Source organism: Panthera leo, chromosome A1 (genome assembly GCF_018350215.1).
Source record: "Panthera leo isolate Ple1 chromosome A1, P.leo_Ple1_pat1.1, whole genome shotgun sequence".
Taxonomy (NCBI): Eukaryota; Metazoa; Chordata; class Mammalia; order Carnivora; family Felidae; genus Panthera; species Panthera leo.
The window spans coordinates 92024798-92050569 of record NC_056679.1 but is presented as its reverse complement, the minus strand read 5'-3'; the positions used below and the strand labels follow the sequence as shown (position 1 = coordinate 92050569).

The window sequence follows — 25772 nt, the reverse complement described above, 5'->3', positions numbered from 1 at the left end:
GTCACCCGGGACCACAGCCCCAAGCCTGGGGCCACACGATGGGAGAGTCAGAGCTGGGGTCGTGTCATCCCAGGGAAACCTGGCTATTCAGTCACTGTGTGGGGAACCGCAGACACCCAGCCCCTGGGATCTCCCCCACCCCCACCGCCGCCCTCCTCACAGCCTGTCCTAGAGACTCCTCCCTGCAAGGTACCTTATGCCAGCAGCCAGGCACGGGCAGCCCATCAGGGCCCTGGAAAAGAAAAACGTTTCAGTGGGGATGGGGGTGGGGGACTTGATCAGCTCCCTACACTCTGTACACCCTTGCCCTGTGTGTAGGGAGGCAGAGCTGAGGGAGTTGCCACACGAGGCCACTGGACCCCACTGAGGCAGGGCCCGAACGCCTGTCCACCTGGGTAGTTGGGTCACAAGACATGAGGGCCTCTCACTGGGCTTGTCCCGAGTGCGCCCCTATGGGGCTTGGTTTGTTGGGACACTAGAGCAGGGACAGAACCAGGGCACTGTGGAGTATCAGGTACTGTGCTGGAATCTGCCAGCCAGGAGATACCGAGGGGCTTCATGGCTTCCTGCCCGCAGCCATGATGGTGGCTCCGGCCCCTTACACTGGGGGGGCCTGAGAGCTCTCAGGAGTTTCTCCAAGAGTGTTTTGAAGGGCAGTCCAGGAAGTGGGATCCCCCTCTGGCCTGTCCTGGTCCTTGTGTCTGGATCTGGGTGGCAGGGCAGAATGAGGCTGTCAGGGTAGAAACCGGGGTGGGGAATGGGGGTTGTCTGGGGGTGCCAGCATGCCAATGCCAGCCCAGCACTCAGACACAAGGTGGGGTGGGGAAGGTTTCTAGGGCGGCCTGGAGGGTGAGGGAGCTGGGGAGGGACCCATCAGGCAGCCTAGAGTCTTTGGGGAACCCCGGGGGGAAAATTCTTCATTCCAGAGGCACACACGGGAACACATTCCATGGAGCTGCCAGACATCTACCAGGGTCACGGGCTGGGGCCCACAGGGAAGTGGGGGGGAGGGGCAGGAAGGAAAGGAAGGCAGGAGAGAGGAGGGGGGGTAGAACAGTGGGCACAGGTGCCCGGAATGCACAGCACAGCACACAGCAGGCCAGACTGCATACCACAGGGCAGGGCCCGCTGCCCCTCGCCAGGCCCCTGGAGCCCGGTGCCCCTCGCTGGCCTCCACATTTAAGGTTCTCCTGTTTCAAAGACAAAGGCTGAATGACCCGGAGGGAAGTCTTGGCCCCGGGCCTGGAGTTTCGAGGCTGGGCCACCGTGTCTCTCCTCTGTCCCTGCACTTTTTGAATACGGTCACCACCCTCCTATTTCTCTCAGTGACTCCCCAAGACCACCTAGTGGCCCTAGAGGCAGGGCCTAGTACCCCCACTGCTTGGATGAGGAGACTGAGGAACCAGAGGGCTGGTGTGACTCACGGGCAGTCAGAGGACTGGGCATCTGGGGTCCCTCACCCTGATCCCCCTTTGAAAGGCAGCCAGCACCCCTCATGGCCGGGTGGCCAGGTATGACCATCTGCTCAGTCTTAGTGTGGAAGGTCCCTGTTTTCCCTTTCCTGTCTTTTGTGAGCTCCATGGCAGAGTGTGACGTGTGGACCCTCCCAGCCTTCCGGGGAGGGGAGTGAACTGTGGTAATTTCCGGCCTGCAGTCCAGTGGGCCTCAGGGGCTGACGTGAGAGAGAAGGAAAGGAGGAAGGTGTGGGGAGCAGGGAGGGACTTTGGGGCATGCAGAGGGGGTGCAGGGGCCGCATGGGGCCACCCATACCAGCAAGGGACACCCACCCAGAGAGGTGAGGGTGTCCTAATCCTCTGTAGCGCCAAGGAAGCTGAAAAGAGATGGGCAGTGACCCTGGCAAACACTGAGGGGGTGGGTCCCCCTGAGGCACGCTCAGGGTGGGGAGTCAGGACCAGAATGAGAGAGGTGCCTCCATGATGGCAGTGACAGCTGCGGTGGTCTCTGGGGCCTGCGAGTGAGCTCTGAGGACAGGGAAGACATTGGCCTGACCCTGGCCTGAGGCGGCAAAGACCTGGGTTGGGGCTCCCGTTCTGCCCCGACACGTACCACCGGACACGGCTGGTCCAGGCCTGGTGGTCCCGGCTCACCCTTCTGGCCCTTCACACCTTTCCGGCCCGGGACTCCTCGCTCCCCCTGCACAAGGAAGGAGATGGGTGTGTGGCCAAGGCTGCCAGGTTCAGGACCTCTCCTCCGCCTCTCAGAGGGATGGGCCTCCAGCTGGCAGCCACCCCTGCCCTGCTGCGCCCCCATCCCAGCCTCCACCGACCCCCACCTTCTCTCCACGTTCACTCCGGTCACCTTTCTCTCCTCGGGGTCCAGGGAAACCCTGGAAAAAGGAATAAAATGAGGTTTGAGGTTTGGTCCTGTATCTGTTCATCTCTGTGCCTCCATCACTGCCCCTTCCCCATGCAAATTTGTGGTACCCGCTGGCCCCACTCAACTCCTCGGTGACACGTATGTTCGGCACGAGGCTGATTTCAAGAAAAGCATACATTCAGGACGCTAGCACTGCTTCCTCCAAAAGAGAACACTGGCGGTGTCTCTGGACAGAAGCCCTCAGGCAGACGGCTTTCTCTCGCACGTCACTGTCACATGCTGCTGGCACTGGCCCTAGCTTGGTTAGGGACAGAGACCCAGGAAACTTGTGGAAGTTTATGTCACTATCTTTGATGGACTCAGAAATGGTGACCTTTGTTGAGCCTTTGGCTTAATCTCTTACCCACCTCTACCCACCCATTCATCCATCTGTCCATCCACCCATGCAACCAACATTTTTTTAAAACTTTTTAAAAGTTTTTATTTATTTTGAGAAAGAGCACGGGCAGGGGAGGGGCAGAGAAAGAGGGAGAGAGAGAATCCCAAGCAGGCTCCACACCGTCAGTGTGGAGCCCGATGTGGGGCTCGAACTCACAAACCGTGAGATTATGACCTGAGCCGAAACCAAGAGTCAGACGCTTAACCAACTGAGCCACCCGTGTGCCCCTGCAATTGACATTTCTAAGCATCCACTAGGAACTGGGCTGTGGGCTGGATACTGAGGACAGAGAAACAGATTTGATGTGTCCCCCTGCCTTTATTTTCTGTATCTTATGTTTTGACATCTTAAAAATTTTGCTGGCTAGGAAGAGGCTGCCCCTCCCTCATGTTGAGTTTTGGAAACAGCAAAGGGCTGGTGTGGGGCACACCTTTTATATGTAAACTGAAAATCCCAAAATCACTCCCTTTATCTGCCTCTCACACAGCAAGCTGAAATCATCCCAAGGGCAGGTAGCAGGAAACTAGGGACCACCCCTACAGCCCGGAGCCTGCCCAGATTATTCATACTAACTAATCCTCAAGTGTCTCTCCTGCTCTGTCTTGCCTTTCCCAAGGAAGCCCCAGTAAAAGCTCTGGCTTAAGCTGCCTCCCACTCCCTTCTACCTCTGGATCAAACCTGGTGCTTTTCCATGTGCCCTGCCTAGTGAGTGAGCCTTTCCCTTGGGAAACATAAGTAACATATTTTTCTTCCAATGGCATTGGCCAAACTGTGTCCTCAGTCACCTCCACAAATTAAAACCCTGCAGTTACAAATGTGACACTTCCCTCACGGTCTAACATGGCAGGCAAGAGGATATAGAAGATGATGGTCTATGCTCAGTGACACAGGATGAACCAGATGCCATTAGGTCCGAGGGAGAGGGGCTGTTCTATCCAGGTGTGAGGTCAGGGAAGGCTTCTGAGCACACTCCCCATGTCTGCTGGGCCTGGTGGAGTGGGCGCAGGGCCAGAGGCTTGCCAGGTAGAGCCGGTGGGCTCTGAGCTTAGCTCCAGGCCTCCCAGAAGGCAGCCGTGGCCACACTGCTGGTGGCCCGGTCTCTTTAGCTCCACTACCTCCCTGACAGAGCCTGAACTGGATTCAGCATTGGTGTCTTCTCTGGACCCTTTTCATGGATGGAGCATCATCTTCCCAATCAGAAATTCTGTGTCTACACTTGCTCTCCCAGGTGACATTCTCTCCTTAAAGCCTAGGGTGGACACCAGAGTCCGTGCAGCCCTGCATCTGGTCACCATTGCCCTTGCAAGAGCCACCTGATTTTCCTGGGAGCCACCCTCCCCTCTTATAACCCACTGACTCCACTCCCAACTCCTGGAGGGAGGATGTGACCCGGGCTGGCCAATCAGGGCGCTGCATTTCTCACGGCACGTCATGTTTCAGCATTGACCCAACTGGGGCCAGAGAGAGGTGATGAGACTTTTCTAAAAGAATACAGAGTGAGGCAAATGGTCTTTCTCCAGGGTTTGGGGCTATTGCCTCCACCTCATTACCACATGTAACTTGAAATGACACCCCAACAGAGAAAGCACAGACGGGAGGACGAGAGGGTGGGTTGTGTGGATCCACGCACTGTCCCTCTGGATTTTTTTTAAATTTTAGAGAGACAGTGTGCATAAGTGGGGGCGAGGGGCAGAGGGAGAAAGAGAGACACAGAGAGAGAATTCCAAGCAGGCTCCATGCTCAGTGTGGAGCCCCAGGTGGGGCTTGATCCCACGACCCTGGGATCATGACCTGAGCCGAGATCAAGAGTCAGACACACAACTGACTGAGCCACGCAGGCACCCTTGGATTTTTCAATTAGTAATCAGTTTAAGCCAGTTAAATATTTTTTAATGTTTATTTTTGAGAGACAGAATGCAAGCAGGGGAGGGGCAGAAAGAGAGAGGGAGACACAGAAGCTGAAGCAGGCTCTAGGCTCAGAGATGTCAGCACAGAGCCCGACATGGGGCTCAAACTCACGGACTGCGAGATCATGACCTGAGCTGAAGTCGGACACTTAACTGACTGAGCCACCCAGGCACCCCAGTGTAAGCCAGTTTAAACTGTTTTCTGTTGTTGGCCAAAGATCCAATCAACCTCGAGCTAATACTTCCTCTCCTCTTCTTCCCTCAGTAATGTCTAGCTGAAGCTTCAGCATCTCTCACTAGGATATTGCAACAGTGCAATTTTTAAATGACACAGAATGATACAGGATGACACAGAATCCAAAGCAGGCTCCAGGCTGTCAGCACAGAGCCTGATGCAGGACTTGAACCCACAAACTGCAAGATCATGACCTGAGCTGAAGTCGAAAGCTCAACGGACTGAGCCACTCAGGCACCCCAATGCATCATCCTTCTATCCATTTATCCATCACCCATCCATCTATCATCCATATATCCAACATCCATCCACCTATCACCCATCCATCTGTCCATCTGTCCATCCACTATCATCCATATATCCATCATCGATCCATCGGTCCATCCACCCACCATCCACCCATCAAGTACCTACTCTGGGCTATGAACTAGACTTGGCATTGAGGACACAGGGGGAACTTGGAGTTTCAACCCTGGAGAAGGGGGTCACATCCAAGTCGCAGATCAGGTGACTGTATGGCCAGCACGGGGTCAGAAGCTACACACAAGAAGAGCCTGATCACAGGGAATGATGAGATACTTACATCCAGGCCTGGCTCCCCGGGTCGTCCCTGAGGAGAGACAAAGAAAGATGTGAGGGGGCTGGGGAGGGGGTGCCGGGAGCAATAATGGCTGGGATGTGCAGCCTTGTGAATTGTCCACAAGCCTGATTTCTGGCCCCGGGACAGTGTGGTGTCAGGGGTTGAGCCACCAAGGCCGAGCGACACCACAAACATGTGGCCATACTTGGGGGGTGTTAAAGGAGGGTGGTTACCTTCTCTCCTTTGGTTCCTGGCAGTCCAATAAGGCCCGGCGGGCCAGCTGGCCCCTGGATGGAAAAGGAATGGGTCAAGAAGCATGACAGTTATAGGAATTAGCAGCCTGGAGGGATGGACAAGGTTCGTGACACTCACAGGCAGGCCGCTGGGGCCTCTCTCCCCTGACACGCCCTTCTCTCCCTTTGCTCCGTCCAAGCCCTGCAAGCCAAGAGGAGACAGCAGTCAGTGGGGAGGGGTCAGACAGACAGCAGGACAGGAAAGCTTGGGGCCTCAGTGACAGGTGGGGATGCAGGGCAGAGGGACAGACTCCAGGCTCTCAGGGGCTTGACCCCAGCTTCCTTCCAGTGCACATAATCGGAATGAACTATGAGTGTGTGCACTTTACCTTTCCCCACCCATGGGTGCCGTCGGTCATCACGGGAGATCGTTGCGGTCACACCCATTTCACAGATGAGAAAAGAGAGGCAAGAGAGAGGGGCAGGGACGGGCCCAGCCACACAGCCAAGAAGCAGCAGAGCTGAGGACCAATCGGGTTTCTGAGCCCCAGCCTTGGACCTCATCCCTAACAGAAGCTGTCTCTTCTAAACACGATCTGGGGAGGCCCTTGGGACAAAACAGAACCAGAAACAGCCCATCTGGTCGGCCACATGCTTGGCCCCACTCAGCTGGTGGGAATCATGACCAAGTCCCGCCGGCCTCTGGGCTGAGGGAACGGAGAGGTAGTCTCTCCCCCAGGGTGCATGAGAGAGAAGCCAGGCATGGCAAGCAGGGAGGCCAGCTGGCCTCCTCCAGGCAGGGCACGTGGGCAGGCCACATTCACGGTTTTAATTTAAGAGCAGAGGACATGACATTATGTAATACACACGACGCCCAAGGCTTCATGTCCAGGCTGGGGGCAGTTAAGACGGATGTGTGCATGAGGCAGCAGACTAGTGCTTGGGCAGGGGGACAGAGCCCCAGTGTGGGGCAGGGGATGCTGGCTCCAAGGACATCAGGGAGGTTGTACTCCAGGGGATTCTGAACATTCAGGCCCTGGGATAATGCGGAGCTGGTCTGGAGCCCAGTGTGGGGCCCTCGCTGCCCATTAGCAAGGCTTTCTGGAACTGTCTAGGCTATGGGTCTGAAGTGAGTAGGGGGGTTTCCACCCATGCCCCACAACTCACCTTGGGACCCTGGATTCCCTGAAGGCCCTGGAGGAGGAGAGAGCAAATCAGAAAGGCCATCGGGCTGGGTCCAGTGCTCGGAGCCAGGTTCCTCTTACAGTGGGTCGCAAAGGCTCATGGGCCACTCACTGGCCTCCATGGCCCTGACCTCTGTGGCCTCCCAAGCCCAGACCCAGGCTCTGCCATATTGCTTGATGTGGCCCCTTCCCCACAGAGAAATCCCGTCATCCCCTGGGCCACAGCTCTAGGCCTGGGCTCACTACCCTCTGCATGTCCCAGCTACTTTAAGCCAAATGCTCTTACCATGGGGCCTGGGGGACCAGGAGGGCCTGGGGGCCCTGGCTCCACTATGATCTGAGCCTAGGAAGCAGTCAGAGGTGGATTAGTCACCACCACCCCTCCCCCCATCATATGTCACCCACCCATACTTGAACACATTGGATGAGCACTCCTGGGGGTGCTGGGCCCTAAGGCACTGGGCCGAGTCTCCTTCCTGCCCCCAGAAGGGCACACTGCCTAGTGGGGAGCCCAGGGGCTGGCCTTTGGGTTCTCAGAGGGGCCTCAGTTGGAGGACACAGCCGAGGCTCCCCCTCCCCCTCCCTCGCTGCCCTTTGGTTGGCTCAGGCCAGGTGGCCTTTCTGTCCCAAGGTTTGGGGCCACAGCCGGTCTAAGCTAGGACCCTGGCCCTCAACAGCCCCCTTACCAGGCTCTCCCGTAGGTTGTCAGATGCCGACTCTCCCTTCTCCCCCTTGGGGCCGTCGGCGCCCTGCAGGACAGGATGGCCTTCAGCCCTTTCCGTCCATCATCAAAATCCCCACCATGGTGGTCAGCACTTCCCCTGCCTTCCCCATGAGGCCTCCAGCCTCAGCAGTGAGTTGGCCTTTGTAGCTTGAAGTATTTTCCCTGAATCAGTGACATGCTCCGGGTGCCCAGCACAGGGAGTTTGGGGAGAGCACATTGATAGTGGTATAAATTGTGGGCTCTGGAAGCAAAGACCCGGGTTCAAACCTGGTACCACCTCTCTAGCTGAGGGAGCCTCATGGATGGACACCAGACGTGAAGAGGTGGCATCTGGGGGCTGTTTGAACCCCAAACTCTTCCGGTCCAGCCACTATGACGGTGATAGATAGTGGACATTTATCACCCGCCAGCCACCCTTCTCAGGCCTGTCGTGCATGCCCTCACAAGTGGGAGATTATCACCCCCATTTTGGAGGTGAGGAAATGGAGCCCCAGGGGGCTTAGGATGCTCGAGCAGGGTTCCAGAGTCAGCAGGAGACAGAGCCGGATGCGAACTTGAGCGGTCAGCGCGTGTGACCTAACCACCCGCCAGCTGGGCTCCACCTTTGCGGAGGCCTCGGGAAGCAGGCGGTAAGTCCTTATATGGAGGAGGAGATGGGGCTCAGAGGGTCTGAGCAGCATGGACTGTCAGAGCTTCCTTTCAAAGGCTCGGTGACCCTGAGCTGGGGGGGGTGGTGGTGGTGCTGGCAGGGCCCCAGCTGCCCCCCTCCCGCCCCTGTAGCTGCTCTGGTGGGCATGCATCTGCCTTAGAGCCCCACGTGGGCAAACAGGGGGGACCCAGCCACACCTACCGGGAGGCCCGACAGGCCCATCTCGCCTGCCTCCCCTTTGGGTCCGGCCGGCCCCACCTCTCCTGGGTCGCCTTTAGCTCCTTTGGGACCCTGTGAGCCACAAGAACAAGGGGTTGGTGAGGCTAGCAGGCTCCCTTCCCCACCCCAGCGGGTTCCCAGAGCTTAGTCCTGGCCAGGCCAGACCCCCACTTCTTTATCCTGGGCCCCTGGCCCAGGTAAGTGCAATGAGGAGCCCGAATGAAGATGGGGCGCAGGGTGGGCCAGTGCGTGGAGAGGTGGGGTTCGGGGGACTGCGCAGCCCCTGAGGGGGCACTTATGGGGCTTGGGGTCAACCCTGCGCTCACATCTCAGAAGCTGGTGGTGGGAGCCCCCAAACCCCCCGTACAACCCATCATCCACTCAGTGCCCCTTCTGGCCACTCATTCCCTCTCTCAACCAATCACATACTGTCCAAGGTGGGTACACTAGGGACCCAGCACTAAAGACACTCCCGGCGACGCCCCTGGCACTGTGGTGTGTCAGTAGGATCACACACAGATATACACTTACAGGGACACTAAGAGTACTGATAGCAACGGTAACGACATTAGCTACCACTCGAAGACTCTGCTATGTTGTGCCAGGCACCCACCCCGCTCTGTTTTCCACACACAGAATTAGTTACCTCTCACAGCTGTTACCACCCTCACCTCCGGGCGAGGAACCGAACCGAGGCTGCTGGAAAATGAGCAGCTTGCCTGAGGCCTAAGGGCAGACTCAGGACATGCACACAGGCAGCACACTCTGTAATGTGGCCCCTCTCTAGCTCTGTACACACACACACACACACACACACACACACACACGCACGCACACACACATGCACACGTGCATTCATGCACACATGGACGCACACACACATAACATGCACGAACACAGGCACACACGAAGCGCAACACTAGGCACCAGCATTGCCAACCAAATAAAAAGGCCCAGAGACCTTCTCTCCATCGATTCCCGGGGCACCAGGCAGTCCCAGCTCGCCCTAGGAGGGAATAGAAAGCAAGGGGGGTTATACGGTGTCCTGTGGTCCTGGAGAGGGACTTATGGCTGGGCTGCCCCCCCGCCCCCGGCCGCCGGTTCAGCACAGCGTCCCTGGGTCGGGTCCCTGGAGTTAGTCAGGTCCAGGATGGTGGCCATTGGGTGCCCGGCCGCGTGCCAGGCATTGCCCCCCTGCTCTTCTCGTTTCCTCAGCTCCAATGAGCAGATGCAGCCCAGGGCTATAATCTATAGTCTGGGAGGTTACAGGTTTGGAAACTGAGGGTCAGAGGATTAAATGACTCATTCCAGGCCACACAGCCCAGGCTGGGACCAGATCTTGCCTGATTTCCAAGTCTTAGGCTCTTTCTCCTGCGCTGACTAAGCAGGGTGTAAATGATGTCTACAGGCTATGTAATCTATGGGATTTGGGGATGTCTCCAGGGTTTACATGTGTGAATGAGGCTTCCCGGGGAGGAGCTAGGGCTGGGAGGAAGGCGGCCAGCTTGGTTAGGAAGGAGCAGGGCCGCTTTCTCTGAGCCCCTAGAAGCCAGGCTGGGATGCCAGGAGAGAAGCAGAGTGAGCATGGCAGAGAGGAGAGGGGAGGCGGGTGCTGGAGATAAGGGGCTCGGGGTGAGGCCACACAACTGCCCGTGAACTGACCTTGGCTCCGGGGATCCCTGGTGGCCCTGGGGGCCCCTGTGGCCCGGGAGGACCCTGTATGTGAAAGTCAAGCCGGTCAATGTTCAGGCAAAGTATCCCCCTTGTTGCTAGCTCACCCCTTCCACCCCAGGGATCAGGGCTGTGTCCGGCTGGCCTGTAGGAGGGTCAAGGACCCTCACAGCCTGCTTCCCACCCTGTCAGGTCAGGCCCTCTTGTCTTGTGAGGGGGCAGGGTGCTGGCACAGGCACTGGGTGAGATACCACAGTGTCTACTGCCACAGAGGGTCCAGAATCCCTCTGCCTTCAGAGCTAGTATCCCCCAAAGACAGATTTCTTCACAACACTCTTCTGCTCAAGATCCTGCAAGAGCTCCCTGTTGCCTCTTGAAGCAAGCATAAATCCCCCACTGGCATTCAAGGCCGGCCAAAAACTGTATCCCTCACAGCGGTCCAGCACTGCCCTCTCTGCCCCTCCCGTGAGTCCTGTGCCTCATGGGTAGGGGATGGTATCTCTAGGTCTGACCCTGCTCCCCAGCTCCCGCTCCCACCCAGGCTTCCCACAGGCTGCCTGCCCACCATGGCTCATCTGTCACCTTCCAGAGGCACCCTGCCTAGACCCTCACCCCAGCAACCTGTCCCCTTCTTGCTGGCACCTTCGTTGAGACATCTCTGGTCTTTCTATCCTCCTCCATTCCACCCACCCAGGCCCAGAGCCCACCCCCACCCCACTGTGGCCTCCCTGCCTCCAGCTGCCCGCCCTCCACACTTTGATTCACCTTCCACACAATTCCCCGGCTAGCCTGCTCACAATATGTATTTTTTAAAGTTTTTTTTTTTAGTGTTTATTTATTTTTGACAGAGAGCACAAGTGGGGGAGGAGCCGAGAGAAAGAGGGAGACAAAGGATCGGAAGCAGGTTCTGTGCCAACAGCAGCGAGCCCGACATGGGGCTCGAACCCATGAACCGTGAGATCATGACCAGAGCCGAAGTTGGATGCTCAACCAACGGAGCCACCCAGGCGCCCCCTGCCCCCATAATATGTATTTTTAATATCACGTCTCTGCTCAAGAACCAACTGTGGCAGCCTGTGCCCATCAGCTGGAGGCATCATTCCAGCCTGGCATCCAAAATCTACTTCCTGCCTCCCTATACTCAGGTTGCTTCTCCAAGTGGGGCTGGGGCACTCCATGCCCATGCGTGCCCTTGGGCTGCAACACACCATGCAGGCCTGGGGCCGGCCACTTGAACTTCAGCTTGAACTTCCCTGAGGCCCGTGGGAGATAACTGGAATGGGGCTCAGGTAGGGTCAGGTGCCGAGGCCCCGTGTGGTCTCTGATGACTGCCCCTCCCCTCCCCCTCCCTAGCTTCCCTCCCTGGGAGCCGTGAGCAGCTAGCACCCAACCTCTCTCTCCACTGGTGATGGGCCCCCAGTTGGTCTGGCCCCAGACAGGGCTCAGAGGCCCCAGGCATCTCCTGAAGCTCCTTGAAGCAGGCTGTGCCGTTGTCAACCTCTACCGACAGCTCTTAGAAGACCTAGCCCTCTGGCCTGGGTTCCCTGGGAAGCCTGCTGAGACTGGACATCAGGAAATGATCTGCTTCCTACCCCTGAGTGGGGAGCTTCCCTTTTTTGCTTTGGCCACTGGGAGCTGGGGGCCACATAATCCATGTTCCCAGCAGCTCTTAGCATCGGGTGGGTCTCAGCATAGCCCTGATTTCCTTATCGGGTGCACCTGGTGGAGTTGGGGGTCTTTGTGCCAAGCTGCCCTTGGTTCTTTGTGTAAGGAAGTGCAGGATTGGGGCACCTGGGCAACTCATTCAGTGAAGTGTCTGACTCTTGGTTTCCGCTCAGGTCATGATCTCATGGTTTGTGAGATCGAGTCCTGCGTCGGGCTCTGTGCTGACAGCCTGGAGCCTGCTTAGGATTCTCTCTCTCCCTCTCTTTCTCTGCCCCTTTCCTGCTTGTGCTCCCTCTCTCTCTGTCTCAAAATAAATAAATAAACAAAGATAAAAAAAAAAAGTGCAAGATTAACATGAAAAGTATGTGGTTGTCCCCTCAGGAAATGAACAACAGGGGTGTATCCTGGCCCTTCCAGGAACCTACCTTCAGGGCATCCAAGATCCTGCCATCGTAGTCAATCACCACTGTGTCTCCTTGCTCGCCCTTGAGGCCCGGGGGACCCTAAGGCAGGAAGAAGAGTAAGAATTTCAGGGAAGGGCCGTGGTTTTCAGGTCTGTGTCTCAGCCAGAGAACCTGGGAACCTGGCCCGCACGACGGTCCGTGTAACTTGAGCTGTAACCTGGTGGGACCCCCACAAGCCCATACTCCAGAATCTACTTGGGCACTGGGACCCCGTTCACTGGGAAAATGCTCCGGGGGCCCAGGCAGTGGGCATCAGGGAGGGAAGAGGGCTCTGAAGCAATGAGGGAACATGTTCCTGCCTGGTCCGGCTGCAATTCAGGTGTGAATTGAAGTCCACTGAGGCCTTATCTTGGAGTTCTCCAGGGAAAACAGAAAGTCTAATTTTGATGGGAAGTTCTTCAGATTTTTAAAAAATGTTTATTTATTTATTTTGAGAGAGAGAGAGAGAGAGAGAGAGAGAATGAGCAGGGAAGGAGCAGGGAGAGAGAGAATCCCAAGAAGGCTCTGCGCTTTCAGCACAAGAGCCCGACATGGGGTTCGATCTCCCAAATGACGAGATCGTGACCTGAGCCCAGATCAAGTCTGACGCTTAACCGACTGAGCCACACAGGTGCCCCAGGTTCTTCAGATTTTTAGATGTTGGCAAATAAGCAAAAATAAACACACTCCTCAAACCCCCAAACGCTACGACGACCAATACGAAATGTGCCAGCTGGATCTTACCCTTGGATCTTACCCTGGGGCCTCCGTTTCCCTGCCTCTGACGGAGGCTGCACACACCATGCACTAGTAACCAGCACACGGACGCCCAGGCTTACATGCTCCTGCATGGACACAACCGTCCTGCCCTGACTCTCTGCACCTCCCTCCATCCCAGGCTGCCCCCTGCTGGCAACACTCTGGTCAGGCCTGGGGCTAGCCCCCTGCAGAGGGCGGAAACACCCAGGTCAGGGCCTCATTTGCCAGCTACCCACACGGTCATGGCCTGTATGGAACTGTATGGTTCACATAGAATCCCATGCTCAGCGCCTAATCCAGCCCGGCCACCTGCATGACCAGGCTGTGTGCCTGGCCTTGTTGTGTGGAGAAAAGCAGCCTCCAGGAGCATGAGGGAACGTGATGGCCGGAGGCCACAGAGCAGAGGACAGGACCCTGGATGTCAACCTAAAGGTGGGTTGATAGGGGCTGGTCACAAACGATCTGAGACCAGCCCTGCTTCTGGAGATGGGGACGAACCTTAAGCCTGAGCCTCAATGTGGGGCAAGGCACCCCGCAGGGGTAAGGTAACGCCACAGGGGACAGATTGAAGGTCTATGCTTAACTATGAGAAGAAAAGACTCTAGGAGGACAGACACTCACGTGGGGAGGACTTGTTTTCACACATCCATAAGTGAACCATTGAGGGGCACCTGGGTGGCTCGGTTAAGCGCCTGACTCTTGGTTTCGGCTCAGGTCATGATCTCGCGGTTCGTTGAGTCCGAGCCTGGCATCAGGCTCCACGCTGCACGGAGCCTGCTTGGGATTCTCTCTCTCCCTCTCTCTCTCTACCCCCACCCTCTCCCCACTCTCTCTGTCTCTCTCAAAATAAATAAATAACCTTAAAAAATTAAAAACAAAAAAACGCTAATGAATTATCAATTAAAAAAAAAAAAGACTCCCATTTTCTGGAGCTCCTCTGGGGTCGTCTGGGGGACAGGGGCTTCTGAAGAACCCGGGCCCCTGGGTCCTCTCGGTGTGGCCAGAGGGGAGACTGCTTACCCGCAGCCCTGTGGCTCCATCGGCACCTTGCTGGCCAGGCTCTCCCTGTGGAGACACGAGGTTGCAGCCGTCTATGCATGGCTGCCCCACGCCCCCTCCAGTCTTCTCTTCACCAAAAAGCACAGGGCTCACATGCTGGGGCCCTAAGGGACTAATTTTTGTGACTGCCACGTCAGGAACAGGGCTCATGGAAGGAGCACCTATGGGACCCTCCTCTGGCCCCACGGTGTGGAGAGATGGGCCACTGAGAGAGGGCTATAAGATGACAGCCACAAAGCTGAGCTCGGTGGAGGCCTTCTCACTCACCCAGACCCACTGGCCACCCAGGCCCCAGGCCGGCCTCTGACAGCCTGAGGAATGAGACACTAGGACCCAAGCCCTCCCGGGACTCCCCACTTCAAAGGGCAAATTGGAGGTGAAACCACAGGGAGGTGTCCCCATGATGGGGACACTGGTCTGAGCCGCGCACTGTAAGGCACCTTTGGCCCTGGGGCGCCGTCCACACCGTTTTCTCCTGGAGGCCCCACACTCCCTGGCTCGCCCTGCAACAGAGACATTTCACAGCGAGTGAGCACCAGGGGCCAGCTCGGGGCTACCTGGGCCTGCTGGCTTTCAGGGGCTCCTGGGGAACGTGCCTGAGCCCCCCTGGGGTTGAGGGGAGATGGGCCTCAGGACTCTCCCCAGCCCTGGGGACTCCATACCATGGCCAACTTCTCTGGTCTGGGTCTTGGTGCATAGTTAGGGCAGCTCAGGGGCTCAAGAGACATTTTGGAGGCTGACTGGCCATCTCTATGGTTTGGGAGAGCAAGGATGATACCCTGTTCCTAGCCTGGGGACAGGATAGAGTAGGGGCCACCTGAGATGGGAACTAGGAGGGCCTGAGGGTGTGAGAGGAGACAAATGACCGGATGGGATGCCCTGCCTGGTGCAAGTGGGGCCCAGGGCCTTCCTGTTGCCTCTCTGGCTTGCCCTGGGCATCAGCGCATGCCCCCACATTGGAAAGGGCCAGCCAGGGGCCTCACCAGGCAGAGGGGAGGCAAGGGGCCTTCTGGGGGGAGGCACATGACCTACCTTGGGCCCTGGGGGTCCAGGGAGCCCTGGCTGGCTTGGCGTCCCGTCATCTCCCTGTGGAGAGAGAGGCCGAGGCTGCAGCCCTCAGGCCGGGCATACTGGCTTTGGACGTCTCCCCCACCCTGCGCTCCCCAGCACACCAATCCTCTGCTGGCACCAACACTGGTCACACTGGGTCAGGACAGGGGTGGGGCAGGTCCCCCAGGGCCAGCCCAGAGCGTGTGTCAGCAGGTGTGTGCAGAAGGAAGGTGGATGGGCAGGTGGAGGAGAGAGGGATTTGTTCTTTTAGTCAACAAATGTCATGGGGCCCCTGGATGTCTCAGTTGGTTGAGCTTCTGACTCTTGATTTCGGCTCAGGTCACGATCCCATGGTTTGGGGGATCAAGTCCCGCATCAGGCTCTGCACTGACAGCATGGAGCCTGCTTGAGACTCTCTCTCTACCTCTCTCTCAAAATACATAAACTTTAAAAACAAACAAACAAACAAACAAACAAAAAAACAAACAAATATCTTATGAGCACTCTCTGTGCAGATAGGGTCCCCGCTCAATGGGTGACAGGGATTGAGGACAAAGAAATATCCAGATAAGCACATAGCACCATGCCAGGAGGTGGAAGCAGTGGTGGAAAGGGAATATAAGAGGGTGGCAGGATGAAGGGGCTTGGAGGAACGGTCTCCTGTGGGAGGAGACAGCTGTTTGGAGACTTGGCCTGGGAACAGGTGGGGAAAGATCATTCCAGGTCAATGGTTCCCAAACTTGAGTGCATGTCAGAGTCACCCAGGGGCCTGTTGAACAGACCGGGTCTAAAAGTTCTGGTCACCAATTCTGATGGGGGTGGGGTGTGTCCACACCACCAAGCCATTCTCCGACACCAGCCAGGTGTCCTGCAATTCAGCCTAATTCTGATATGTGTCTACCAATCTCGAGAGTGTCAGATGGCACCAGTTAAGGGCCCAGTCCTCCAGGACTCTCCCGCTGGCTGTGCCCAACCTGCACACTCCAGGCATCAGGAGTAAGCCTGTTGCCACTTTTACTTCTCATCAACTGACCATAGAGTGAAGATTCCCACCACCTGCTCCTTGGGTTCCATCAGCTTTGCTACAGCGGCTCCCAGAACCCAGAGAAACACTTTACTTACTAGATTACCGGTTTATTATAAAGGCTGTAACTCAGAAACAGCCAGATGGAAGATATGCATCTGGCAGGGTACTAGGACAGTGCGTGGGGCTTCCGGGCCCTCTCCAGGAGTGCCACTCTCCCCAAGTCTCCACGTGCTCACCAACCCGGAAGCTCTCGGAACCCCATGCTTTTGGGTGTTTATGGAGCTTCACTGCACAGGCACGAATGATTAAATCGCCCACCACTGGTGAGATCAGTTCAATCTCCAGCCCCTCTCCCCTCCCTGGAAGGCTGGTGGCTGGGACTGAAATTCCCAACCTTCCAAAGGTTCTCCAGGCAACCACCCCCCATCCTCAGGTGGGGGCCCAACATCGCCTCATTCACATGACAATAGACACCTTCAAATTAGGTTCATCCCTCAGGACATTCCATGAGTTTTAGGAGTCTGCTCCAGAGACAGGGAGGACTGAGACTAAATATGGATTTATCATAAATCACAACATCCTGGGGTGCCTGGAGCTCTGAGGATACTGCTGGTCCTAGAACCTCACTTTGAGAACCACTGCCTAAGGCTGTGAACTGGGAACAAATTTGCTGTGTTTGAGGAAAGGAAAGGATGAGGGAATAAGTGGATAAATGAACAAGATCCTGGCTTCAGAGACAGAGGACAGAGGACCCATATGTGAGGACTTTCCTGTGGTCACCCCCCCACCCCCACCCCTCGCCGGCCTGGCCCCACTGGGAGCCCTGCCCTTCTCTCCAGCCTCTTCCCACATACCCCACAGGGGGCCCCCTCACCTTCTTTCCAGGAATGCCAGGCTCACCCTGAGGAGGGGGTAAGGGGGTGCAAGAGAGAGGTCAGAGCCCTCAGAGCACGGCCCAGACACCAGGCCACCTGTTCCTCTGGGAGAAGTGGCCTTGATGACTGGGGACAGCCTAGAGATCTCGGCCCCACAGACAGGTGCACACAGATGCTGGGGCTGACAGTCTTGGACTCCACTCCCGACTGGGTCCCCCTCCCCCACAAGCTGAATGATCCTGGGCAAGTCACTACTTTTGCAAGTGGGGGGTGTGAAGCCCCAGCCTCAGAGGGTGGTTCTGAGATGAGAGAAGTAATGAAAGCCCTTTTCCTTCAGGGAAGACCACAGCTTGCCCTCCCACCCCTGCAGGTGCTGTTCACAGCAGGGGACGGGGGGTGGGGAGGGACAGCTGTCATGGGGAGGGGGCAGTGGGGTAGGGAGCCCATCCCTCCCAGGCCTGGGGCATGGGACACGGAGTAAGGAGCACCCACCTTGGGCCCTGGGGGTCCCTTCAGGCCCTGGAACAAGAGAAGAGAAAATATTAAATGGGATACTGGAGGCTGCTTTTGGGAGGTTCTCCTTCTGGTCATTTTATAAAGGGTGACACCAGGTGCTAGACGGCAGGAGGCGGGGCTGTGCTGCCTGCTCTAGGCCTGACCCTTCCCCATGTCTACGGCCACCTCTGCACCAGATCTCAAGCAGTGCAGTGGGCTGTGGGCTTCCTCCCAGGGACGTGGGGCTGGGGGCCTAGGCCCATCGGTTCCCTGATGCTGGTGACAGGGCGGGAGGGCAGGGGTGCCCGCACACGCACACCCCCAGTGCGGCTGTAAGCGGGACAGGGGCTTCCGGGCCTGCAACCACGGGCCTAGCAGCCCAAGCCTCTGAAATGCCCTGGATACTGACCATCTCGCCGTCTCGTCCAGCCTCTCCTTTGGGACCCTGAGGGGGCAGAAGAGGAGAGCCTCTGGAGGGGATGCAGGGGATGAGAAGTGCAGGGGCTGAGCCCACTCCCCCCACCAGGCTCTGTGCTGGGGCTCCAAGTAGTCTCTCGTGTCGTGTCATCTTGACCAAACCCCTGAAGAGCGGGTGCCATTGTTCCCATTTCACAGATGAGAATGTCGAGGCTCAGGGAGTTACACGCCCAACGTGAGTAGGCATGGATGAGCCAACTGAGTAGGTGCCCTGAGAGGGGACAGTTTGGTAGAGGAGCTGGATCTGCACGGGACAGGAAGGACAGGCCTGCGTCCCTGTGTTGGGGGAAGGGGAAGGACATGAAGTCTGGCCTCCGGGGTTCGGGTAGAACTATAGGAGGACAGCTGAGCCTAGCTAGTTAGTACTGGAGGTGGGAAAGCAAGAGAGAGTGAGAAAGAGACAGCGAGGGAGGAACAGGGCTTGGTAAATCTGCTGGAGGAAGCGCCCACATGTGGGTCTCAGGGCCAGGGTTAGGAATGGGAGTGAAATCATAACCGATATCAGGTTCAGGGCCTCTGGTTCTATTTGGGGTGGACCAGGATTTGGGAATGAGTTTGGGGTCAAGGTCTTGGATGGCGGTAAGTATAAGGCTGGAGTGGGGTAAGTGTCTGGGTGAGGGCTGGGGTTGGGGTTGGGGTTAGGCGTGGATCTGGGTGTGGACTGGGGACAGGGCTGGGGCTGGGGTTGTTTCTGGGTCAGGGGTTAGGGTTTTGGTAGGTGCAGGACCAGGTCCGAGGTATTTCCACTTCCATGCCCTCTCTTACCTCTGGGCCTTGTGCTCCCCTGGGGCCATCTTTCCCAGTGTCGCCAGGAGGGCCTCGGACCCCAGGGGGTCCAGGGGGCCCCGGAGGCCCAGCAACTCCATCTTGCCCTTGGTCTCCCTGGAAGACATGGTGCGTGACTCACCGGGAGGGGAAGGAAAGGGGCTCCAGTCTCCAGAGAGAAGCCTCTGCAGATGGACAGGCCCGTGCCTTCCCTTCCCCAGCTGGAGCGGGCTCAGAGGGAAGCGCCTTGTCACTGCGCTTCTTGCCGCTTCTTGGTGGCCACACGAAGGGACAAGCCCTTGTACTCTGACATAAGAGGCTAACAGGACCCTTCCCCTCCGAGGAATGTGCCATCTTCCCAGCTCCCGGTGCCTGGAGCCCAGCTCTGGTGTTCAGTTGAGAGTGGAGACACGTTGGATGTGGGAGCTAGCACGTGGGCCCCACTGGCCCCTTCTTCCTGGAGAGGGCGCTGCACGCCTCCCAAAGGACCTTCCCCGTTGGGCAGCTCCTGCTTTATTAGGTGCTGGAGGTGTGCTTCTGGGCACGCAGAGCAATGAGCGCTCGGGCTCACACAAAACCCGCACTGCAAGTGTTCACAGCAGCTTTACGTGTAATGGCCCCAAACCGGAAACAACCCAATGTAGCTACCCAATGGGTGAAGGGTTAACTGACAGGGATACAACCGTATCACAGAACACTGCTCAGCAGTAAGTGCAAAGGGACAAAGTACGGATGCGTGCAGTAACTTGGATGCATCTCGAGGGCATCACGCTGAGGGAACAGAACCAATCTCGAAAGGTTACATACTGTGTGGCTGCATCTACACGACATTGTTGACATGGAAATGTCATACAGGTGGAGCACAGATTAATGGTTGCTGGGGGTTAGGGATGGGGTGGGGAGGGAGGGAGTGTAGCTGGGCAAGGCCACCACCAGGGGGTCTCTGCATGTGGTTACAGGAATCTACAAGCGTGATAGCACTGCCCAGACTTAAACACCCCCCGGGTGAATATAACGGGTAAAATCCAAATAAGGCAGGTGGACTGTATCCATTTCCTGGTTATGAGCTCGTACTTGAGTGAGGCAAGACATTGCCATGGTGTGTGGGGGGGGGGGGGGGAGAGGTGGAGAACGGGACAAGGGGTATTATTTCTGTTTTTTTTTTAATGTTTATTTATTTTTGAGAGAGAGAAAGAGGAAGGGAGGGAGGGAGGGAGGGGGAGAGGGAGAGGGAGAGGGAGAGGGAGAGAGAGGGAGAGAGAGGGAGAGAGAGAGAGAGAGAGAGAGAGAGAGACTGAGCATGAGTGGGGGAGGAGCAGAGAGAGGGGAGACACAGAATCCAAGGCAGGCTCCAGGCTCTGAGCTGTCAGCACAGAGCCCTATGTGGGGCTCGAACTCACGAACCGTAAGATCATGACCTGAGCCGCTCAATCGACTGAGCCACGCAGGTGCCCCTCTGGGGTATTATTTCTTACAACTAATTGTTGACCTGCAACGATCTCAGAATAAAAAGTTAAAAAGAGGAGCATCTGGGTGGCTCAGTCGGTTAAGTGTCTGACTCTTGGTTTCCGTTCAGGTCATGATCTCATGATTCATGAGTCTGAGCCCCTGTCGGACTCTACGCTGACAATGCGGAACCTGCTTGGGATTTTCTCTCTCTCCCTGTCTCTCTCTCTCTCAAAATAAATAAATAAACTTAAAAAAAATACATAAAAAGAGCAATGAAGGGCCACACAGTCTCTGTCATGCAGCATCCTATCCCTGACTCAAGGACCTGATGTTAGTACTGGGTCAGACCTCAGGCAGCCAGAGCCCTCACCTCGAGGTCCTGCCTACAATGAGGGAGGATCACTGTGCCCCCGGCACTTCCTGCTACCCCAGTGGTACCTGCCCAGCACTGGCACAGGGTATAGTAATGGGGCATGCTTGACTCACAGTGTCAGCAGCTCCCAAACTCCCCATAACCAAGAAAGGAAGAAGCCTCTGGAAGAGGTGGCCCCTGCTGTGTGCCCAGTGCCGATGAGCTAGGACTTCCCAGAAGGTGTCTCACCCAACCCTTGTGACCACCTGGCTGAGACACTGCTATTGTCCCATTTCACAGACGGAGTGGTCAGGAACAGCAAGGGTAATTGTTTACCCAGGGTTTCAGAGCTGGGAAAGGCTCCTCTGGCCATTGAGGAGAGCAATGCCTTTTGGACATTTTTTTTTTTTAATTTTTTTTTTTCAACGTTTATTTTATTTTTGGGACAGAGAGAGACAGAGCATGAATGGGGGAGGGACAGAGAGAGAGGGAGACACAGAATCGGAAACAGGCTCCAGGCTCTGAGCCATCAGCCCAGAGCCCGACGCGGGGCTCGAACTCACGGACCGTGAGATCGTGACCTGGCTGAAGTCGGACGCTTAACCGACTGCGCCACCCAGGCGCCCCTTGGACATTTTTTTAAATCCACAGACCCCATGATAGTAAAGTTCACCTCTTCAGCCAGCTGCACGTAAGACACAGTTCATTTGTTTTTCCCAATTAAAAAATTAACCGAAGCTCTCAATGTCCCCCACTCAGGTCCAACCCTGCCGGGGGCATGACCAAGGGGCTACAATTCCAGTCCAGTGTAAAGAAACCCAATGGTGTGGTTAGCTCAGCCAGCCATGGGTGGTGATGGAGGTGGGTAATTCCTATTTCATTTTCTGCTGTATCAGGAAGAATTCGAAGACACCCCATTGTTCCTTTCACAGCCTGGGGCCCCCACGATGGGCACCACTGGTCTGGACTCTACTTGTTGGGGCAGAAAATGAGTTTAGACACTTGAACAGGCCCCAGGACAGGTTTTTTAGGCTCTTCCCTTGAGTTACTCAGGGTGTGAGGCTGGCCAGCCGCCTTGTGTGTGCCCTGGGATCGGATGGCTGAGGTCTAACCCTGGAAATGCAGGGGTGAGTCAGGGGAACACGCAAGCCAGCAGGCGCGGACACACCAGTGGACCAGGCTACCTTGAAGATGCGGCGACTGTACACGTGATGGTCTCTACTTATAAAGCCCGGATTGAGTCGTGGGAAAACCATCTAGTCAGCAAACGGGTTGTGTGGTCAGGAAGGCAGAAGGGTGATTCAGAAGAGGCAAAGCCGCTTAACCCAGCCGAGTGATTGGGAGAGGACAAGAACGTTCTCCACAAAGATGGCCACTATGCTCGTTCCCATCCCGCAGGCCCCTTGCAATGGGCGTCCCCCCCTCTCCCCATCAGGATCTGGAGCCTGTTCCCCTTTCCCCACCTTGACTCTGGTTGGGCCCCGTGACTGATGGGACCAATAATATACAGTGGAAGTGATACCGCGTCCATTCCAGATATAGCTCTTAACTGGCCCGACCGTTACGTTTCTGGCCTCCTGGGATGCTAGTTTGGGGATGCCCCTCTAGGAAGCCCACTGCCAGGCTGGGAGAAGGCTTGATGCACAGAGACCCTCCCCAGCCGAGCTCCCAGGCAACAGCCTCGTCAACTGTGGCCATGGGGCGTGCCATCACCTTGGACTACAGGCCCAGCAGCCTTTGCCTGCGATGAGAGAGATCGCCTACCCCCACCAACCCAAGGGGTCCTGAGAGACTGTGGCACATTGTCGTTTTAAACCACAGAACTTTCAAGGGTGGAGGCTGTTTCAGAAGTGGCTGGAACACTGGGACAAGAGGACCTCCACGAAGAGCGAAGGGAGGGCTTCAGAAAGAATCTCTCTTTCATGACCCCCCGGGCCAGGAGAGTTCTAGTCTGTTGAGGAGTGGGCATCCCCATTTAGAGTACCAGCTTTCACACACCCAACAGCAAGCAAACCAAAGGATTTTTCTCGGCAGCCACAAAGCTCCACACAGGTGCCCTTTCTTTGACTTCGGGGCCACCTTGCCAGCTTTCGGGGGGCCTTGCCCTCCAAAGGCTCAGCACAGAACAAGCTCTGTCCTGGGGACTCAGACTGGCCAGCCGGCTGCTCTCAGCTCATGCTCACGACCACCTGTGATGTGGGCCCTCCTGGTCTTGTTGCACAAACCAGGCTCAGAGCCTTGAGGCTAGAGGGATTGGAGCCCAGCCAACACTTGGCGCTGAGCTGCCTCCTCTTTGCATCCTGCCACCTTCCCCACCCCTCCCCCCCCGCCCCCGCTCCATCCCTGCCTGCCTCCAATGCTTGCAGAGGCTGGCTGGGGGGTGACTCATTCACTGGCTACAACCTCCACTCCCTAACCTTCTTGAAAGCAAGTAGGAACCCACCACTCCACTGCCTTTCTCTGGGCGGTCAGGCCTCTGCCCTGGTTGTGGTAGGAATGGTGGGGACACGCATTTAGGGCCATTTAAGTGGCCCTCTGCTGAGATCTGCTTCGTTGGGGCCACCCCACCCGGGGTCTGCACGCTGCTTCACCGAAGAGACCCCACCACTTGCTCTGCTTCGTTGAAGAGACCCCAGGTTTGGCAGGAGGCACTTCTGAGTTTCTTGGACCCTGGGGGCTCTGAGGGCCAGGGGACCTATTGTCCCCACGCTGAGTCCTGGGTGCCTACTTTTATGTCTGCAATGAATATTTGCCACAGCAGCTTGGGGTAGGGTCTGTCACCACCCCCTCCCCACAGTTGCAGAAACTGAGTCTCAGAGGGGAAACTGAGTTGCTCAAGGTTACTTGGCTGATAAGTGGCAGCCACTTCCTGGGGTGCCAGTCACCCTCAGGAAGGTTAGTCTCCGTTCTGGGGCCAGTGCTAGCCCCACTGTCCCGCATCCCTCCCCCCGTCCCCCCCCCCCCCCCCCCCGCCATCCATGGTGATAAGTATGACTGGGATGTCTGTCAGCTAGAGACACCCATCTATGATCTCAGCCAGACCAGGGCCTGGGGCTTCCAGCCCGTGGCCACTTAAGTGAAACCACTTAACCAGGATAGGACGTGGGCAGAGACCGAGGGCACCTCTTTCTGCAATAAGGTATAAGGGATCTGGAAGAAAGCTAGATATGCCTTATTATAAAACAAAACAAACTGGGTGGGTGGGTGAGGGGGTCTTGCTCCGTTCTTACCCGGGGGCCGAAGTCTCCTGGTGCACCCTGAGAACAAAAAAACCAGAAGACAGATCACTGCTACTATTATTGCTTTATCAGATGTTTTGAGCATTTACCCTGCGCTCAGTGTTTTATGTACATAGTCTCACTGAATTCTAACAACCGTAACATACAGGCTCTATTTTTATGTCCATTTCCAATGAGGACACTGAGGCACAGAGAGGCTAAGTCACCTGCCCGAGGTCACACAGCTAGCACACCCAGGGCGTGGAACTGGGCACTCTGTTGTCTGTTGCCAGTCCCCAAAACACGGTGGGAGCAGAGACCAGCTGCTCCCACCGCGTCCTCTTGGGATCCTGAAACCTCAGAACAGCGAGTGTTGATGATTACCTGAATCATTGTTTTAAGTCCCCAAGTTTTGGGGCAGTATGTTACTAAGTGATAGATGCCAAGACACCAATTTCTCTCTGGTTTCAAAGCCTCTGCCTTCCTCATTCAGCCAGAGCCTGAGGGAAATAATCCCAGCACCTGCCCCGCTCAGACCATTACCTCGTGCAGTCTTCCCCCCTGGCTCTGTGAGGTTGCTTTCACTTACAGATGGAGAAACTGAGGCCAACGCATCCAAAGCTGTACAGTTGATGGCGGAGCCCTAATGCTAACCTGACGCCCTGAGCGCCGGGTCCTGTGCCTTGCACAGCTCTGATGGTGGACTGGAGCCTTGGCTGCTCTTATTCCGTGGGCACATCGCGGCGGGGGCGGGGGGCAGGGTTGGTGCTGGGATGGATGTGGTCCAGCTTCGCCCAGCCATTCCCTAGAAGCATCCCGCCACACCTAGGTCTGCTCTGGTCCCTCCCTGCTCTGATCCCACTGTGGGACACACAGGTCTCCCCTCTCTCGCCCTCCCTTCTGAGACACTTGGAGGCCCCAGCCCTCCAGGGGTCTGCCGTGACATTCAGCGCCAAATGCCAGGAAAGCCTTTCTCACAAGGGGTGTAAAGTTCACAGGGGCAGCTCTCTGCCATCTGTTTTCCTGGGGTGGGGGTGCACTCCTCACAAAGAATCCCATCTACAGGGACTGTTCACTCCCCTGTCCCTGGCTCTCCCGGCACCCCCCTTTTCACAGGCAGGGACTTCCTTTGGAAACTCCTCATTCTGGGCAGACCGTGCTTTGAGCTTTGTCATGCTCTGGTGCTGGGAGAACTCCAACTTAACCCCCTGGCACTTTAAATTGTTAAATATAAGCCGTGTAACCATTAGGAGGGAGGCACTAGTAGCCCCACTTTACAGATGGGGAAACTGAGGCTCTATGCCCACGGAATAAGAGCAGCCAAGGCTCCAGTCCACCATCAGCCTCTAGGAGAGGCTCTAGCCCCACTTTACAGATGGGGAAACTGAGGCTCTAGGAGAGGATGTGATGTCCCCAAGGCCACACTCTGGAGCTGGGGTTTGGAGACGGGTTTCTGGCATCCTTTATCACATCTGCATCTGGACAGCATCCGGCATCACTTACCTTTTCCCCTTTGGGGCCTGGAAGTCCCTGGAGAAAAAAAGGTGGAGAAAGAACAGGCATGAGCAAGGAGGACTGGGCTGGTTCCCCTTCCGGCTTCCCTAAGGCTTTGGGGGCAGAGGGGCCTATGGGGCTGAGCAGAGCTGTGGGTAGCCGGGTGGGTATATGCACAAATCTGTCAGCTTTAATGAGGGTTGCTCTGGCCGGCCCTAAGGAAGCCACACAGAGCAGTCCCCCGCATGAGGGAGACGGGGGACTTGAGGGTCGCTGGTACCTCTCAGCTCGGGTAGGGGCACATGTGCTGTCACTCCTCCCAGAGGGCAGAGCCCTCCAAGCTCAGCACCTGCCGTGCCCGGGGCCGCTGCCCCTTGACTATCCATTATCCCTCCAGCCGTTAATGGCTTGGCTTGTTGGTTCATTCAACAACTTGTCCATCCAGGTGGTCAGTTCATTCCTCTAT

General features: G+C 56.6%; 1 protein-coding gene across 1 annotated transcript in view; it reads right to left on the bottom strand.

Annotated features, from left to right (window-relative positions):
- Positions 1 to 25772, bottom strand: part of COL23A1 (collagen type XXIII alpha 1 chain) — a 357994-nt gene that overhangs the window by 1431 nt on the left and 330791 nt on the right. The window contains exons 7-28 of the mRNA XM_042933054.1: positions 25316 to 25342; positions 23825 to 23851; positions 18794 to 18910; positions 17961 to 17996; positions 17549 to 17575; positions 17056 to 17082; positions 15137 to 15190; positions 14545 to 14607; positions 14066 to 14110; positions 12269 to 12346; positions 10170 to 10223; positions 9469 to 9513; positions 8490 to 8579; positions 7602 to 7664; positions 7202 to 7258; positions 6899 to 6925; positions 5871 to 5933; positions 5732 to 5785; positions 5502 to 5528; positions 2294 to 2347; positions 2068 to 2154; positions 194 to 232 (exon numbers count right to left, since the gene is read on the bottom strand). Of these exons, the coding sequence (XP_042788988.1) occupies positions 194 to 232; positions 2068 to 2154; positions 2294 to 2347; positions 5502 to 5528; positions 5732 to 5785; positions 5871 to 5933; positions 6899 to 6925; positions 7202 to 7258; positions 7602 to 7664; positions 8490 to 8579; positions 9469 to 9513; positions 10170 to 10223; positions 12269 to 12346; positions 14066 to 14110; positions 14545 to 14607; positions 15137 to 15190; positions 17056 to 17082; positions 17549 to 17575; positions 17961 to 17996; positions 18794 to 18910; positions 23825 to 23851; positions 25316 to 25342 (1161 nt within the window). The remainder of the gene's footprint in view (positions 1 to 193; positions 233 to 2067; positions 2155 to 2293; positions 2348 to 5501; positions 5529 to 5731; positions 5786 to 5870; positions 5934 to 6898; positions 6926 to 7201; positions 7259 to 7601; positions 7665 to 8489; positions 8580 to 9468; positions 9514 to 10169; positions 10224 to 12268; positions 12347 to 14065; positions 14111 to 14544; positions 14608 to 15136; positions 15191 to 17055; positions 17083 to 17548; positions 17576 to 17960; positions 17997 to 18793; positions 18911 to 23824; positions 23852 to 25315; positions 25343 to 25772) is intronic.